The sequence below is a fragment of the Rosa chinensis genome, chromosome 2 (genome assembly GCF_002994745.2).
Source record: "Rosa chinensis cultivar Old Blush chromosome 2, RchiOBHm-V2, whole genome shotgun sequence".
NCBI classification, from domain to species: Eukaryota; Viridiplantae; Streptophyta; class Magnoliopsida; order Rosales; family Rosaceae; genus Rosa; species Rosa chinensis.
Window position 1 is genome coordinate 28,712,734 of NC_037089.1, and position 16,669 is coordinate 28,729,402.

Here is a 16,669-nt window from a genome sequence, read left to right on the forward strand (position 1 = left end):
GTCTAAATACCACCTTGTCTTGCCACCTGCAATCCCAAGATCAACATGTAAAGCTCTTTTGCCTTTGCAAAGAAAGAGCCCTTCGTTCTTCTTAAAACAGCCCCTAGTAAGGTTTCAAGTATTTTGGATAGTGAATCATCCACCATCTCTCTGGGAGTAAGCATGTGAGAGGTAAAAGGCTCAAAATAGTCATGTGAGCGCAATGGACAAGTGGCCCAAGATACAAAAGTCACGTAACTGAAGTTTCAAATAACAAACAACCACCATCCACAATCGCTGGTAACCGCTCAGGTGAACCAACGGCAGTAGTTGTAACTACAAATGTTTCAACAAAAGCCAGTTGTTCACTGAATTGCTTGTTCCAATGGAAAAAAGATCTATTGTACATTATTTCTCAAGTTCTTGACAACATGCGAATAGGAGAACCATGAATCCAATCCAAAACCACTATGTTGGTGGAGCCGTTATCCTCATACTCCAGTTGTCTCATTGAAAGCCAAAAAACTGCTAATCACCATTCATTTGCTCTATTTCTCCTTTGCAGTAAATGGTTGAGATCGAACGATGTCACGTTCCCAAACGCCATTGTCACATGAGAACAGAAAGAAATGGGTGTAATTAATTAGAATAGTTAGAAAAAAGGCAATAAGTAACAGACAAAGAAAATGAACCAATAGTACAGACCGTGAAACTGATATCAACGTAAAACCTAAAAACAATATATTTTGCGTTAATGACCAATTCGAACTATGAAGGAAATTGTCAAGAAAAAAGAGACAAACTTCAACTCATCGATTAAGATGGGAGAGAATCATAGCCTCAGTAAACAACTTGGTCACTACAAACATTTACAGTCACTGCACTTGATTTTCCATGCAAATCAGAAAACACATAACCTTCAACGTCACAACACTATATATGAAGAACAAACATTGCCTAACAAGGCAGAACAAAGCGTTGTCTAGAAAACTAGACAATATATCCATGAAAATCATGTGAGAGAAACATGGGGGAGGGGGAAAACTTGTGAGGGATTTCCGGAGGAGGAGCAAGAAGAGCAAGCTTTGATCCGCTGTTCACACCCCCTCCCTAGATCACCAGGGCTCCAACATATTTGTTGAAGTCCCGAATGAACGTCTCCTGGGGAGTGTCTCCAAAGCCGTCATCATCGAACAGAGAAAACTAATCAAATTTTTCCCAGATTTTGACCGACGATCCTCCTCCTTTGATGGCTAGAGACACCAACAACTGGCTGAGATGTCGGAGCTCGCTCAGATCCAAATCCATCAGCTGATCCACAATGGGATCCATCTGCCCCACCCAAGCCCAAAAGCAGATGAGCTTCTACGAGTTTTCAGCTGAGCATTTCAGCCGCAAGAGTCGAGTGTAAACAGTCCTCTCCTTAATGTAGAAGAGGAGGGTCTGTTTACAAACATTCAAGATCTCTATGGATGGCATGGAATCAAAGAGGTTTAGATGAAAGGAAGGGATTATGAATCTGTTTTCGACAAGGAAGGATGCGATTGATGGGATGTCTAACTGAAGTGGGGGCAATGTCCTTGATGGGATTGTGTGTCTTTGACATTGACATTGCATTTTAGTACCTATTAGAAGGTTCGAATTGCAAATTCTCTAAATTATTAGGAAACTTGAATTACTTGTGAAAAACATAAGAACGATGATTTCAAGCCTACATCGTTTGAAGGATATTCGTATACCTGCAAAGTTTAAAATCAAATGATCGGATTTCGGAGGGAGACTATGACTCGTTGCTAGCGTAGTGCGAGTATGTGATAGGTTTATGGAAGTGACTTTGGTAATCCAAAACTCCGGTTCGACCTAATTCTAATTTCTCAGAAAAGGATTTTGTACAATAGCATGATTGCCTATTGACTTTTATTATGTTTGTCAATTATCCCCTAAGTTTTCAATTTTGAATACTTGTACCTTACCTTTTTCAATTTTGGCCATAGTTAGTAAAATACATTGTGTATAATATGAAAAATATACATACATATATTATTCAGACATTTCATGTAATGGTTCGTTAAAGAGTGTAAGATAATGGTAAATGTGAGTGAGTTATGTGATATTTTTGAAAGGTCAGTGAGTTAAGTGTTAAACAGGTCATAAGTTAGTGACCATTTGTGATTTTTTGCCTGGTCTTCAAGAAGAAAGTCCCCAATAATAACACGAGCCTCAAGTAAGATTATTTAGCTTCCTAGATAAAGTTGTTTAATATTATTGAAAGCAGTGATATAATATAACATTGTATTGTAGTCTTCTTTTCATGGAATAAGAATACAAATTCTATAACTTATTGAATCAATTTTCCATGGTTGAAGAGGACAACGTCTTACATGGAAAGTTCTAGGGTGCATTTGTGTATCGGTGCATCAAAGGTAGACCAATCCTCTACGGCAGTAGACTAACTCCATATAGTCCTATAGACTACCTCGAGATTAGACTAAGCTAGAACAACAATGAATTAATTCAATCTATCTCTATATCGATCTGGTCTTAATACATTAATGTATCATAGACAAAACCAATCTTATCATGATTTCATACTTCTTGATGGAATTGCTCCAAGGGCCAATAATCCTTGGAACCTTACAATGGAGAGCAATTTAAATGCTAGGAGAAAAAAGGAACATGCCAAAACCCCTCGAGAAACAACAAAAGTGAAAGAGTACAGTACTTAAATTCTTGAAAACAATACGGTTCTGGACGAGATAGTTTTACTCCTTAAAGGAGGCAAACTAATCTGTCCAGTGAAGAAGTTCTTCTCCATAAAAGTGACCATTCCCAAGCCAAGCAATGCATCATGAACTAGTACTTGTGTTCAGGCCCGGCCCTGAGAAATTCAAGGCCAGGGGCGAAGAATAAAATTGGGCCCTTTATATTAAAAAAAAAATCAAAAATTGGGCTCTTTATATAAAATTACTCGATTTGCTCCATGATTAATGAGACTTGGGAGTTGTGAATTGAGAGGAAGAAGAGAAGATTTAGAAGATGAAGAATCTGCGGAATAAAAAGTGTTAAAGAGTAACGGGGCTAATCTCTCTTATTCTCTTTTATTGACCTAATGTTGTATTCCTTCATTTTTGTCAATTGGCAGCAGCTCCCATGTGAAGTTGTGAACTGCTCTTTTGTCTAGTTGTTGGGCCCCTATATGTTGCCACACGTGAATTGCCCAAGAATGGACATTCCCTTTTGTCTAGTTGCAGCAGCTTTTTGAATTCCTACTTTTCTCTTAATTTGATTCCCAGCAGAAAGAGACTAAGAGAGATTTGGACCCTGAGCTATTGCCCTGCCTGCCCTGGGCCAGGGTCGGGCCTGCTCGTGTTACTTGTATGTTGAAACCCAATTTTTCAAGCGGTTCCCCCTCTCGAATAATATAGCTGTTCTTATTATATATCCACCACTGATATAAGAACTATGGATGGTTAACCAAACTCATCCCAAAAAAAAAAACATAATCTCTTTCTCATTCTAGTCTAGAAAAGTCGAAGACATACCTCTTATTAGTATATTGTTATTTCAAAAACCCTAATTTTTGGAGATTGCAGCACAGAGAGAATATAAAAAAAGCAGAAGAAAAAACAATAGGGAAGAAAATATGATGAGGCAATGACTCGATGAACTTGTGAGGGAAGAGGGATTGAGAGAGATATGGAGGGAAAATTTGAGAAAAGAGAGTTTTTTTTTTTTTTTGAGAATGAGAAGAGAAAGTGTTTTCTTGTTTTATGAAATAGAGAGAGGTTGTACAGAAAGAGAAAAATGCCTAGAAGAGAGAACCTATTTTAATTCTATTTAATTAGAATCTCCCTGGTTCTTGATCAGTGTTTTTTTTCTTGTCTCTATCATTGCAAAAATGACATCATATCACATACATATATATATATATATATATATATATATATACTAAAATAAATTGGAATTTTAAATTTGGTGCCCCCTTCAATCTGCGGCCCTGGGCTATCGCCAATGCTGCCTAGCAGAAAGGCCGGCCCTGATCCATACTAATACACATTTTGTTTATAATTTTGCTGAGTTTTGTAGTAGAGGTTTTTTTGGTTGCTAAAATTTTGCAGTAGAGTTTGAAACTTCCATTGAAATATATATTTTATTTATATATAGTTGTGTTAATCCTCAATAAATTTTGAATCATGAATTTATATAGATCTTATTGCACTCGATCTCTGACAAGCCTTGTGAACCAAAGACTATTTATAAGACTTATATTAATATGCAAATTAGCGGCTCCAAGATCATTCTCGCCAGGGGTCTTGAAAGACTTAGGACCGGCCCCGTATAAGATGCTCAGGAAATTGCTTCCAACGCTGGTTTGTTGATCCATATTTTGAAGCATTGGCACCTATACAGTATAAGAAACAATAGTAAAGAAAATAATTCCAAAAAGAAACATTATTATACTTGATGCATGAGAGCTTAATGTGAAGAATTAAGAATGGTAAAACGACTAAAACACATCTATATATGACTTGGACATCTATATGACATAGACACCAACATCTAGATTGGATTCAAGATTCAGAAACAGAACAAAAAGACAGGTCAACTCCACATGCTTGCAATGAAAACTAATATTTCTTTAACAATTAAAGAAACCTATTGATAATGAAAATGAAAGCCCTACCATATAGAAGCGTAATATTTCTGAGGACATTGTTGTGACTGTCACAAGTACTAGGTTTCCACATTCCAAGCAAGAAGCGTCTCTTGTTGAATGGAAAAAAAATACCAAAATGCTCCAAGTACCTAAAGACCAACAAGATGATTAACAAACAAATAATTGGAAATTTTTGAAATTATAAAAATGAAATTTAAGTCCAATGGAGGAAGGAATATAATATTCATAACTTCGGGATGCAAACGAATCCTTAAATTTACTAAATGATTGAGATCAAGCTCCAAGGATATAGAGAAAATGATTAGCATTGCCTCATCTCACACTTCAATTAATAATAATGCATGATATTTTAGGTTTCTGTATAATTCAAGGATAGTTATGTTAATTTGATGTATCTAAGAAGCTAAGAATTCAGGCAGAAATCCAACCAACATTGATTACTCAACATTAATACAAAGCAAATTTTGTGGAGCAAATAAAACATATTAACATTGGAACTCACTATAAGATAGCCGATTTGTGTCCAATCCCAGGCACTTCATATCCTCGTTGATATTAGGAATGTACAAAAACAACAGATCCAGGAAGACAGCAAATCCAATAGGAAGATATGGCCTCTACAGATCGAGAATTTCTTTTGTTGTTCGCCATTTTCTCCTTGATCTATGACCTCCAACGACCATGGTAATTTCCCCCTCCATTAAATCTGGTATAGTAAATAAGAAACAACAGACATTAGGGGTTAATCCAACTTCTTTCTGCCGGTATCAATGGACTTATAGATCATTAATGATATATGAAATTTCCATGTGCCAAAGAAGAGAGTTTTTTTTAATACAAACAGAATCAAGATATGTAATGATATATGAAATTTCTATGTGCCAAAGAAGAGAGTTCTTTTAATACAAACAGAATCAAGATATATATTGGCCGTCTTGAATGAGTTGAATCTAGTTCTTTAAGAGAGAGATTAACCAGATTTGACTTTTAAGACAGTAGCACTAGTAATACTAATACCTGAATGGTTCAATTAGCAGAGGCTGGATTTGGAAGAAAGGAAGAGAAGCAGTAACAGATCTAGCAAATGAAGATACACAAAGTCCTCTTTACATCAAATCTAAGACATGAAACCTAAATTTAACATCGGGTTAGGCACTAAGGTCTGGGCACATTGTATTTTATAGACTATTGTTGTTTACTTTAAAACAATTTATCCAGCAGTAGGGCACATTGTATCAATTACCAATGTGATTTCAGTGTGGACTATTAGTTAGGTACTTGGCAACTAACAGACAACTACAGCAAGTCCAGCTAACAGTCGGTTTGTTTTCAAGAAAATTACAAACTTAATTGCAGAAACCTTACCACACATCAGAAAGTAATAGATGAAGAACCTTCAGACAATGCTGCTGTAGTGTAACTGCGATCATAAGAGGTAACTTACATGCCATCCAGTACGATCTTGTTGCTGATCTTTGCTAAGCTGTGGCTTGTTTCTGTTGGTGAATCTCTGAAAAAGAAACTTGAGGCTCTGAGATTGGGAGACAACACAATATCTAGAACATGGCCGGTCGTTAAATCCCTGAAAAGTGAAATCACCAGCAGATTGTCCAGGTGACTGTCGCATATCAATATCAAGTTCCGCTGCATCAAGCTGCCCACTGTATGTCAGTTTTTCATTCTTTCGCCAATCAGGCCCAGCAAATGAGCAATAATTCAAAGACAATTATATTATCAGTGTCTCAAGTATCAAAGGCATAATTTTATCAGTCCTAACTAGTGTGACATCTTAAGTAGTTCATGTAGTTTACTAAGAAGTCAAGTTGAGCAGCTTCGTGTCTAACAATAATCTCCTCATAATCTGGGAAAGATGATGAAAAGCCAGATATGGCATCAGATTCATACATTGTTTATACATTCAGCAGTATCACAACCATGAACATTTCTAACATGTTCTACAAAACTGATGCCAGTATAAAAGTATAGACATAAATTTTGATCTATATCATTAAACTAACTTCTATTAAACAAGATACCAACTAGAAATTTTCTCAAAAATGGTCAATTATGAAGTTTTCACTAAATCATTATAAAATTTCTTCCACCCAGTTCCAACACCCCTAGGCCCTGCATGATACCGGCGCCACGTTTTCTGTAAACAAGAAGTTGCCAAATGTTCTCGCCTCCTTGGTTGATTATCAGGTTCAAGCTCCATGCTAAAATGCCACCAGAATTTAGAGACAACACTATGCAAGTCGTTAGCCCTGATAGCAAATGCTTCAAGTTTTCTTTGGGACTTAACAGTTCTGCTCGAGATAGGTAACTCCGAAAAGGAGGCAAAATTAAATGCCCAATTAAGAAGTTCTTCTCCATAAAAATCACCTTTCTCAAGGCAATCAATGTTTGACGAACTACTGGTTACACCACCAATATTAGTTGCATAGGTCCATGCAATGCCTTGTGTGATGAAGATCATTTTCTCAAGTGGTTCCCCCTCCCGAATAATATAGTTGTCCTCGGCATATATCACAGGTTTAAGATGCTCACAGATTGCATTCAACACTTGTTCATCCATATGCTTAAGCATTGATACCTAGAGCATTAGAAAAATCTATAAAATAAATAAAGAGAATAAATAGAATAAAATCATCATTATGAGAAACTGTGAAGAATTAAAGTTACATTCGGGAAACTAAGGTCTTTCATTTGCACTGACCTTATACATTTGCTGGAAACAATTTACAGAATAAGTTAAAGCTCTCATTTAAAATCCACATATACAAATGAAAGCACTCATCAATGATATAAGAGATGGAAACATAGTTAATGGTCTCAAGTAATATTTCATATTTAAATATATTGGTTCATACTAGTAATCAAATCAACGGTTTGAATCTATTTCATATGTACTTTTCTTGAGATAAAGAGGAGCTTACTTTCCTTAGCGAAGCCAAGCGGAGAAGTCGCATAATATGTCTTTTATGTTTCAAGGGAAGAATAGAGAGGATATTTTCCACATGAACATCTTTGTTTTCTTCAAGTTTTTGTTGCACATTATCCATTATTCCCATCTTCAGATCTTTAGGAAGACCATTTTTATGTAACCACAAATCAATTTCTGGATTTATGATTTGCATCTTCCGTCTGAATCGAAGATTGTCTGATCTTTTTGCTTCCAACTCAACATATGTCTATTTCCATAACAAGGACATTAATCAGTTCATTAAATCCTGAAATAAATCAATATAATGAATTATGGCATCATATACTGTTGTATTGAGCTAAACACTGCACTAATCTTTCAATCCGAACTATCAAACTAAAGATGTTAAAATCATGAAATGGAGGGTTCCAACGCATAACACCAACAAAGAACTTTGTATACATTTCGATTTGTTGTTCACCATTCGTTAAACAGAGAGTTTAAGTGAATGCATTATATCATTTCTCGAAGACACTAAACCTAGTAAGAGGAAATGAAGTTGAAAACGATTAATTTTTGACCATTCAGGAATGCATCATCAATTTTATGCTGTGATATCCAATATAAATTTTTTGATGGCAGAAGTTTTCCCCTGCATTTGTTCGTCCGAGTAGTTTTGCTGATTAGCGATTATAAGATGCACACTCCATAATTATAGACCAGTAAATGAACATAGTCCACTGCTCAAAAGAAAATATAAATTGTAGCACCAGTTCAAAGAAAACAGAAGAAGCTGAGTAAATGTCACCACTAACCTGCAAATTTGCATTGAGGTAAATCAAAAATAGTAGCATGCCACTTATAGAAATTGAAACCGTAAAGAGGTTTTCCAGTGCATAGGGACTGGGCTGGAGGTTTTGACCAAAAGAACTGCAGCAATGAAATGGAACAATATATTAGATGCAAATATCTAAAGTTATAGTTCAATAAGCTCAAAATGAAAAACAAGAATAAATTTCTCCTCTCCAGCTTGTTTCCTTATGTTTTAAATTTTCTGGTTTTGCTTGTGATCCATCATCATTTCCTACATCTACAACCATTTACCCATAATAAAAGCATTAGCTTAAACTTTAAACATATTAATTGGACACCGCCATGTATCATTCTCTATTGGGTTCACAGACAAAGGCCTAAAACAGAAAAGTCCAGCTATGACTGAAGGTAAGACAGTTATGAATCATCTTGGCATTGCTGAACAAATGCACAATGACAACTGACTCTATCTATGCATAAGTTATAATATTTGATATGTTATTATTGACGACCTTCTTGGCTGTTGAGACATAATTAATATTTTGAAGAAACCTGTTGATTGTAACATTGCTTTATCTAGTTAATAATTCAGGATGAAAGATCTAAGTTCTATTACAGTTATTTATGCAAACCTCAAATTTCGCAGGCCCCACCAGAAACATTGCAGCAACTTTTGTGGAAAATCTGTTGACTCTAACATACCAGACTGAAGAGCATCAAGAAATATGCCAAAATCGAACAGTGCAGTGTTTGGAGGGTTTTTGGGGCAAAAATAATTGAGGTGTGTGATATTTCTGAACACATTGTTGTCACAATTAAAAGTACTGGGCTCACATCCGCTTTCACCTTGACAAGCATATACCCAGCAAGCTGCCTCTCGTTGAATAGCAAAAAAGTACCAAATTGCTCCAAGTACCTAAAGGACCAAGGTGATTAAGGACGTAAGTGCTTTGAAAATTTTGAAATTATGAAAAAGAATTAAACTGAAGTGGAGGGAGGAATTAAGTTGAGATGAACAGAAAGCCTTCAAAATTTATTCAAGGAAGATAATTTTGGCAGATCTGTTCAGAGGTGATTCCTACTTGTAACAATGTAACCTATTAATTAGGTGCCTAAGGATTCAGAGATAAGAGTAGCACTTCCTCACCTTACAATTTAAAATAATAATACATGATTCTTCAGATTTCCACAAATATTATCCAAGGATAGTTTATGCTTGATTGATGAATCAAGAACCTAAAATTTCAGAGAAAAATCCAACCAAACATTCATGATTCAACAACACTGACTTATTACAAATTAATTATGTGGGTGCTGTCAAATTAAGATAAACGGGAACTTACATGACCAGCAAGGAAGAAGGGAAAAAAATTGAACACGCCTTTAATCCATAGTCCTATTCCGCTCTCTATGCTAGGAGCCTTGCCTGAGAGGTAGATGCGGAGAACTCGTGGCACATATTGGAACAGAACAAGAGAGTTCAGAAATATCCTTGTAACCGAAGGTTTTGAGGCCCTCACTTTTGAAAAGAACATGAGAATCACCACCTGGACATCAAGAGATTAAGCCAATAGTCAAACTGATTATTATACTGAACAAAATCAAACTTTTCATTATTCACAGTCAGATATCTTGCATTTAGTGAATGCCATGTTCTTTTATTGGTAATTTGCAGCTCTCTATATTCTGAGGTGGAAAAATCCTTCTAGCATGTTAAGTTGTTAACAGATACAGATATGGTATTTTGAAAATGTTTTACATCAAAAAAGATTTCCCATACCTGCGGACAGGGAAGAACAGCTAAAATGTCAATTAGAATATATGAGAGCGAAATCCTTTTGGCTAATGCCAGAGCATCCTTAACTGATTTCTCTCCTTTCAAAGGAAATGCCTCTTCAGTTATCGATATCCACGAGGCTGCAAATGTCTTGGCAGTAAGTCTGCTACAAATTTGCAAAATAATGTCCACGACATAAAACAGATCTGTTACTGATCTTGAGACAAGAGCTACTTTCTTCAACTTTGCATCAAATCCCAGGCACTTCATATCATCTTTGAGGATAGGAATGTACAAAAACAAAGGATCTGATAAGACAGCAACTACACACGCTATCACAAATATTTTATTCCACATTGGAAAGAATGTCCCCTCCGGATCAAGAATGTCCTTTGTTATAGGCAATTTTTTCATTGATTTACCATTCACCGTAGATTCTCCGGCCACTAATCCCCAGTATTCTGGCATACTAACAAACACAAGAAAAAAAAAAAAAAAAAAAAAAAGGTAATGAGTTTACTCTGTCAAGAAGAAATATGATAAAAGCGTTTGTAAGGAATATACATTTACATTTACTTCAAGCCATGTTGATCTTATCAGAGTAAAAATAAAAAAAACTTGTTTGATAAAAACTGAATCAAGATGGGCTCTACAGCCATTAATAAAATCCCTGAACTGTTTATGATGTTTATTATAAATGCATTTGGTGATTGTTATCACCACACTATTATGCAGAAGTTAAAAATGGTGTTGGAGTTGAAGAAACTAACTCTATCACAAACGAGTCATTGTTGCGGAAGTCCCCCATATAATTCAAGCTTTACAATACCACAAAATAATATTGCTCCTGCAAAAATGGAGATCAGAGGATCAGTTAGTGAAAGAAGATTAATAATTCTGAATCCAATCCATGTTTCAAGCTATAGCCCCACTCACCTGAAACTGAGGAGAATCTGATTCACTTGGGAGAGAGAGAGAGAGGATTAAACTAGATCGATGCTTAAAACTGAATGATTCAATTTACAAGAGAGGAGAGGGATTTCCAGAAAAGGAAAGGCAGCAGAAGCAGAATTCTGCTTCTGAGATTTTTTTTTTTTTTTTACACAACAGTTTCCGGAAGAGCAGATTGTAATACAATAGACCCCGACCAATTTGATACCTTGATTAACGGTTTGGACTAATTATAGCGACTTAAGATACTTTGTTTACAAGAATACTGCACCACGTCCAGGTAAAGTCATTTTACTCACAGGCCAAAACAAATATCTAACACTGTTGAAAACGTACACAACAAAACAAAAAGAAAAACATATGGTTTCAAAGACATCACGGTAGAGTATTGTTAAAACTCACAAATAATTGACGTTGAGAAAGATTGGGGGACCTTTGATAGTGGCTCTGCAAACCTAGGCTGGATTGATGGTTGATGATAGCAATTGCTTTCGACAATGATTTGGCCACTGAATTGGCTTCCATTGAGTTTAGTCTTCTTAGGTGCATCAATTCCATTGCTGAAGTAATGAGTAAAGATTGAAAGTGAGTTGGTCTAATGATATTTCCCTCCGCACTAGTAGATGAGGTCTCAAATTCAAATTATTCTTCCTTTGAATAAAAAAACAAAAAATCTTGAGGAAAAAAAAATAAATTCGTTTACCGGAGAATTGGAATTTAAGGCAACGACAACCTACGCAAAGTTGAAGAAATGGTGCAGTGTCTCTATCACAAGCATTTCCTTTCCAGTGCTGTTCAGTCTTAATCACTGAAGGCACTATTTTACAGTAAAAAAAAATCAAAACTAAAATCTGAAAGAAATGAATGGTCGTCAGAAAAATCCTCGATATTCAAAGTGGCATGATTTGGTAAACGTGGTCGAAAATCACGAAAAGCTTTATACATATCTTTTATATTATCTTTGTTGCACACCATAACTGGAGGGCTTAGATACGGAGTGAATATCTTGTTATATGTAGCAGGGTAAAGGTAATTGACTAAATTTATACAAATATCTTAGTGGCGAAGGAAGAATGAAGAGTATACAAAAAGGGTCATTCACCATCTTAGAAAAGGCATGACCCATGTGAAAGTGAATCTCCCTCAAGAGGCTGTAGCATTAGGCAGCTGTCTCGATTGCTTCAATACATTCCAATATAGTTGCTTTCTTTGACATTGCTGCTATCAGAGCTTCATGCATTGCCTTGTCGTTTTTTATGAGGGATCCAGCAAATAAAACCTGTAGCATTACCCCAGCATCATCAGAACATACAAAAAGCATATTAAATTATTGACTTAAGATCTTCTACTTGGACTTTTGATCTTCTAGCAGTGTATTTTGGACGACATGACAAGTGAAGATTAAAATGACAATTAGTATCTGCCTATCTGGATATAATTTAAAGCTCAGTCAAAAAGACTAGTATTTCTCTCTGTCTTGATTGAAATGGAAAATGAGGAAGTGAGGAACTAATTTGCCATTTTCTGTAATAATATGTGAAAGTGGGGAAGAGGCTACAATGATCTTTTGAGGTTGGGATTGGGATATGTTTTTCTTGGGTCATAGATTAGAGGTCATTACTAGTTAATGTGCAATTTATTAGACATCTAATGTCTCCTTCGACAGGTAAAATAAGAACATAAAAGGGTTATGTCAACAAATATATACATGAACATGTAGGAAAAGCAAAAGTAGTTATCCGTACTTACTCCCATAAAGAAAAAAATAATTTATAACTCAGTAGAGCATGCAGGTTGTAAAAAGAGGAACTTAGTCACTTACGGCCCATCTAGTAAGATTTTGTTGCTGATCTTTGCTAAGCGGTGGCTTGCTTCTGTTGATAAATCTCTGGGATATAAAATGAAGTCTCTCAGATTGAGATTAAATAATATCTAGACAACAATGAACACTAAGAAAACGGTGACTATAAACCTGAAGAGTGAAGAGATCAGCAGATTGACCAATCACTTTGTCATACTTCAGACCTTCTGCTGCGAGTCCAGCCATTGCCACCACAGCCAACCTAAAAGGGTATATTAGTTCAATTTGTCCCCACCAGTCATGAATTCAAATGTATAGTTTATAATGCCTCAATGGAGTGCACTATGTACAAGCAAAAAAAGGATTGGAACACAAATGAACATGATACAATAGACTGATTTTTCTCCTCTACCAAATCAGATTATGGAAACACTGATTCAGACTAATGGGGGTACAGAGAAAAGATGCACTATTGTAAAGACTGCATTTGTTACAGTTTCAGAAGTAACACATTACTCTTATTTAAAAATTTTGTATAAAAGCAATCTCAGACAAACACAAAGAAGTGAAACTACTGAAGCAAAATGCTAAATTGTAGTAGCTGTAACTCTGATATAAGTACCTGTCTAGTTCCTTTGCATCAAGCTGCCCACTGTATATCAGCTTTTCCAGCCTTTGATCAATGAGATTTACATGCTCTTTCCCAATATCTAGAGAATAACCCAGAATAGGAAGACCCAGCAAATACGCAACTATGCAAAGAGAAAATCATTTAATCAGAATGTCCAGTAAGCAGCCACATATCAGTCATAACCAAATCAAGTATATCATGTGTTTTAATGAATTACCTAAAAAATGAGCAGCTTCATGACTAGCAATTCTCTCCTGGTAATCTGGGAAAAATGATGAAAAGCTAGATATGGCAGCTTGAAGAAGCCTGAAAATGTAGATAGAGTTTAACTTTTCATGCAAGGAAATACAAATTTGATAATAAGTTGTAAAGTAAAAAAAAAAAAGCAAAAAGTTAATAACTTCTTAAGATAGTTTAGCATACTTTCTAGATCAAAGCAAAAAGTTAATATCTTGTTAAGATAGTTTAGCATACTTTAGACTATATCAAGGCATATAGCACTTAGGCTTACCCAGGGGCAGTGCTTCCCACACCCAAAACTACTAGAGAGATGCTCCCAACCAAATATGGCACAAAAAAGCCCCAATCCTACAAGGACAGCATGTTGTAAAACCAAGGTGTCAGAAAAGCCAGAATCATTTGGAAAAGAAAAAAGTAATTATCTATAAACTGTGAAAAAGAAACTTTTGGTCTAATATAAAAATTCTTAAAGTAGCATACGTGAATCTAACAGCTCAGTACACACACACACACACATATATATATATGCGAAAGATCCCAAGGGAAGCCTTTATCCCTAAAATGCAGTTCAACAATATCAGGCAATGATTAGGATAAAATAAGTAACATGATCCTTCCAATTGTCAGTTCCAATCTAACTAGTACTAGAATTGAATTTCTAGGTTATTAAGAAAGCTAATTTTCTTGTTCCTCAGCGAAAACTTTGACCACTGATCTGTGGTTATAAACTCATAATTATTTGTAGATGGCGCAGAATACCTTGTGCTGGGTTGGCAGCACTACAGTTTCTACTAACTTGGGTCCTCATGAATCGGCTAGCAGCTATCTTACATAATTTGAGTTCATGAGTGCTATATAGCCAAACCAATTAAATACATTCTCGAAGTGTGAAACACCAGCATTGCAGATCACATAAAGTTTTCTCGTAAAACTTCAACTGATAATGTGTTACAGGTGATGATACAATTGTGGCAGTAAAGTTCAAAAACCAACTTCCTATGTCTTTCTCAAGATCAGAGAAAAAGCACTTTGTCACAAATCTCATATGGTTGCACAAAAGTAACCAAAGATTTTCTTTCATGTAGATAGATGAAAACTCACTACCTCAACCATGAACTGCTACCAAAAAAGTAGAAATGAAAGATTATAAAAGAAATAAAATCACACCACAAGGTATAGTAACATGAATTTTCCTCCCAATCATACAGTTGAAGATAGGCAGTCTGTAATGTACATGTGCACTTACAGAGAAAATGAGATATAGTCAAATTACCCCTGGAAGCTGGCCAGCAAGAAGACCTATGAATCCGGTCGTCCCCACAACGGTAAATAGAAATGCCGCCTGTATCACTGAAAGATATTCAAAATGTATATTGGAAGCAACGCCTTAAAATAGCATATAGACACAATAAGTTGGCATGTGCATTCTGTATGCAAGTAGCCTAAACAAATTACCAGTACTATAAGTGTACTCACATCATTTCTGACGCTCGGAACCGCAAGAGTTTCGGCATTCTTGATCCCAAGAGATGTCAGCTCCCGAAGAGATGTCTGGTGGGTAAATGTTGAAACTTGAAAGAGTCAACCAATGTATATTCCAACAAACGAATTAAAACTCAATACATTGCAACAGATGATGATGATGATTCAAGTACATGTATGCATGGGATTTGTGTTTCCCAGAAGAAGTTGACACTTGTAAAGGGAGTGACTGACCGTACGCCGAGAGACATATGGCTGAGAACTCCACTTCTTAGCCCACCCAGCTTCCCTTAGCTGATCCAGCGCCTCTTTAACTGCACCGCTGTCTTTCTGCACCAAACACATACTTGTTAGATACCTGTATGTGTTCGATATAGCTAGAACAAGAGTGACTGAAACGGACGTAATTAAAAGAGTTTCGTATCTCAAAATAGCAACTATATAGGGTGTTGCCCAATGATGAGTGAGACCGAATATTAAGCAATTTTGAACCTTTTCGATAGCGGATTCGAGGGTTTTGAGGTCGACGCCGGGAGCAGCAGCAGAGGAAGAAGAAGTAGAAGAAGCGCGGAGTCGCCATTTGGGACATTGTTGCTGATGAAAGTCGGAGGCGACACCGGAGGCTGGGTTAGAGAGAGAAATCATGGTGAAGCTGGCCATGGCTTTCGTTCAGGATTATTTGAAATGAAGAAGAGGCTCTCTGTTTCTTTCAGGGCCGCTGGTTTTTATTAAGGGTCTCCCTGTTTGGTTCGGTTAATTTGCTCATACACTCGCTAAGATAAGGCTTGGCGCCACGAGTTTGGGAGGGACAGGTTTTGTGTTTTCGTTCGGTTGGCAAATGAGACGGCTCCACGTCAGCATGAAATATAAAAAGAAAAAAAAATATTTTTGTTGACAGTGGGATTTGAACCCACGCCCTTTCGGACCAGAACCTTAATCTGGCGCCTTAGACCAACTCGGCCATATCAACGTTATTGTTAGCTTTGGTAAACATAATTATATTTCCGATTCATATTCTCTCTGTCTCCAAAGTGACGAGCAGAAATAGAAAATGCCCGAGGCTATTGTGCTTCTTCGTCTGAATAGGATCATGTTACACGGCTCAAAATCAAACCGGTAACATAACTATTACCTAGGGGTGGACAGGTAGTGTTTGTCACTGTGCAATTGTCATATCAAATTCCCACCGATAATGAAATCCATATGAGCATACTCCTCTGTATTGTTCGAAAAAGCTTGTCCTTGTCATGATCATTGAGGTCATTAAGTAAAGCCTTCACATCGTTGGCGTATGTTCTAGTACCAACTCCTCTGTTACATACCGTATGTTCTTCACAAGAGTAGCCTTGTGCTACCACCATTGATCGATGCACAGATACCATCAGTACCAGCTG

General features: G+C 36.3%; 2 protein-coding genes, 1 long non-coding RNA gene and 1 other non-coding gene across 4 annotated transcripts; all 4 read right to left on the minus strand.

Moving 5' to 3' along the window:
• Positions 1–4,090: 4,090 nt before the first annotated feature.
• Positions 4,091–6,006, minus strand: LOC121051709. Its single transcript, XR_005806556.1, has 4 exons — positions 5,675–6,006; positions 5,160–5,363; positions 4,664–4,785; positions 4,091–4,381 (listed from the first exon to the last, which is right to left on the minus strand). It is a non-coding gene; the product is annotated as an uncharacterized LOC121051709 (long non-coding RNA).
• Positions 6,007–6,497: 491 nt separating this feature from the next.
• On the minus strand, positions 6,498–11,601 carry LOC112186651 (cyclic nucleotide-gated ion channel 1). The gene is made up of 8 exons (XM_024325146.2): positions 11,107–11,601; positions 10,941–11,017; positions 10,174–10,639; positions 9,737–9,940; positions 9,026–9,309; positions 8,396–8,510; positions 7,594–7,848; positions 6,498–7,250 (listed from the first exon to the last, which is right to left on the minus strand). The coding sequence occupies exons 2-8, from the start codon at positions 10,976–10,978 to the stop codon at positions 6,723–6,725; spliced, it is 1,890 nt and encodes a 629-aa protein (XP_024180914.1). The 5' UTR covers positions 10,979–11,017; positions 11,107–11,601; the 3' UTR covers positions 6,498–6,722.
• Positions 11,602–12,015: 414 nt separating this feature from the next.
• On the minus strand, positions 12,016–16,114 carry LOC112186652. The gene is made up of 10 exons (XM_024325147.2): positions 15,768–16,114; positions 15,510–15,605; positions 15,270–15,344; positions 15,067–15,135; positions 14,065–14,141; positions 13,771–13,859; positions 13,545–13,674; positions 13,094–13,184; positions 12,944–13,009; positions 12,016–12,400 (listed from the first exon to the last, which is right to left on the minus strand). Exons 1-10 carry the CDS (start codon positions 15,933–15,935, stop codon positions 12,281–12,283), a joined length of 981 nt encoding a protein of 326 aa, XP_024180915.1. The 5' UTR covers positions 15,936–16,114; the 3' UTR covers positions 12,016–12,280.
• A 50-nt stretch (positions 16,115–16,164) lies between these two features.
• On the minus strand, positions 16,165–16,245 carry TRNAL-AAG. The gene has a single exon. It is a non-coding gene; the product is annotated as a tRNA-Leu (tRNA).
• Between the last annotated feature and the right edge of the window lie 424 nt (positions 16,246–16,669).

Bases quoted from the DNA above. Each gene is read 5' to 3' on its own strand.
- LOC112186652 (XM_024325147.2), bottom strand. From the start codon at position 15,935: ATGGCCAGCTTCACCATGATTTCTCTCTCTAACCCAGCCTCCGGTGTC. The intron at 15,606-15,767 runs GTTCAAAATTGC...TGTTTGGTGCAG, and splicing joins TCGAATCCGCTATCGAAAAG to AAAGACAGCGGTGCAGTTAA. The intron at 12,401-12,943 runs GTAAGTGACTAA...GTAATGCTACAG, and splicing joins AAAATCTTACTAGATGGGCC to GTTTTATTTGCTGGATCCCT.
- LOC112186651 (XM_024325146.2), bottom strand. From the start codon at position 10,978: ATGGGGGACTTCCGCAACAATGACTCGTTTGTGATAGA. The intron at 9,310-9,736 runs GTAAGTTCCCGT...TTGGTCCTTTAG, and splicing joins CCTTCTTCCTTGCTGGTCAT to GTACTTGGAGCAATTTGGTA. The intron at 8,511-9,025 runs GTTTGCATAAAT...TCATTGCTGCAG, and splicing joins TGGGGCCTGCGAAATTTGAG to TTCTTTTGGTCAAAACCTCC.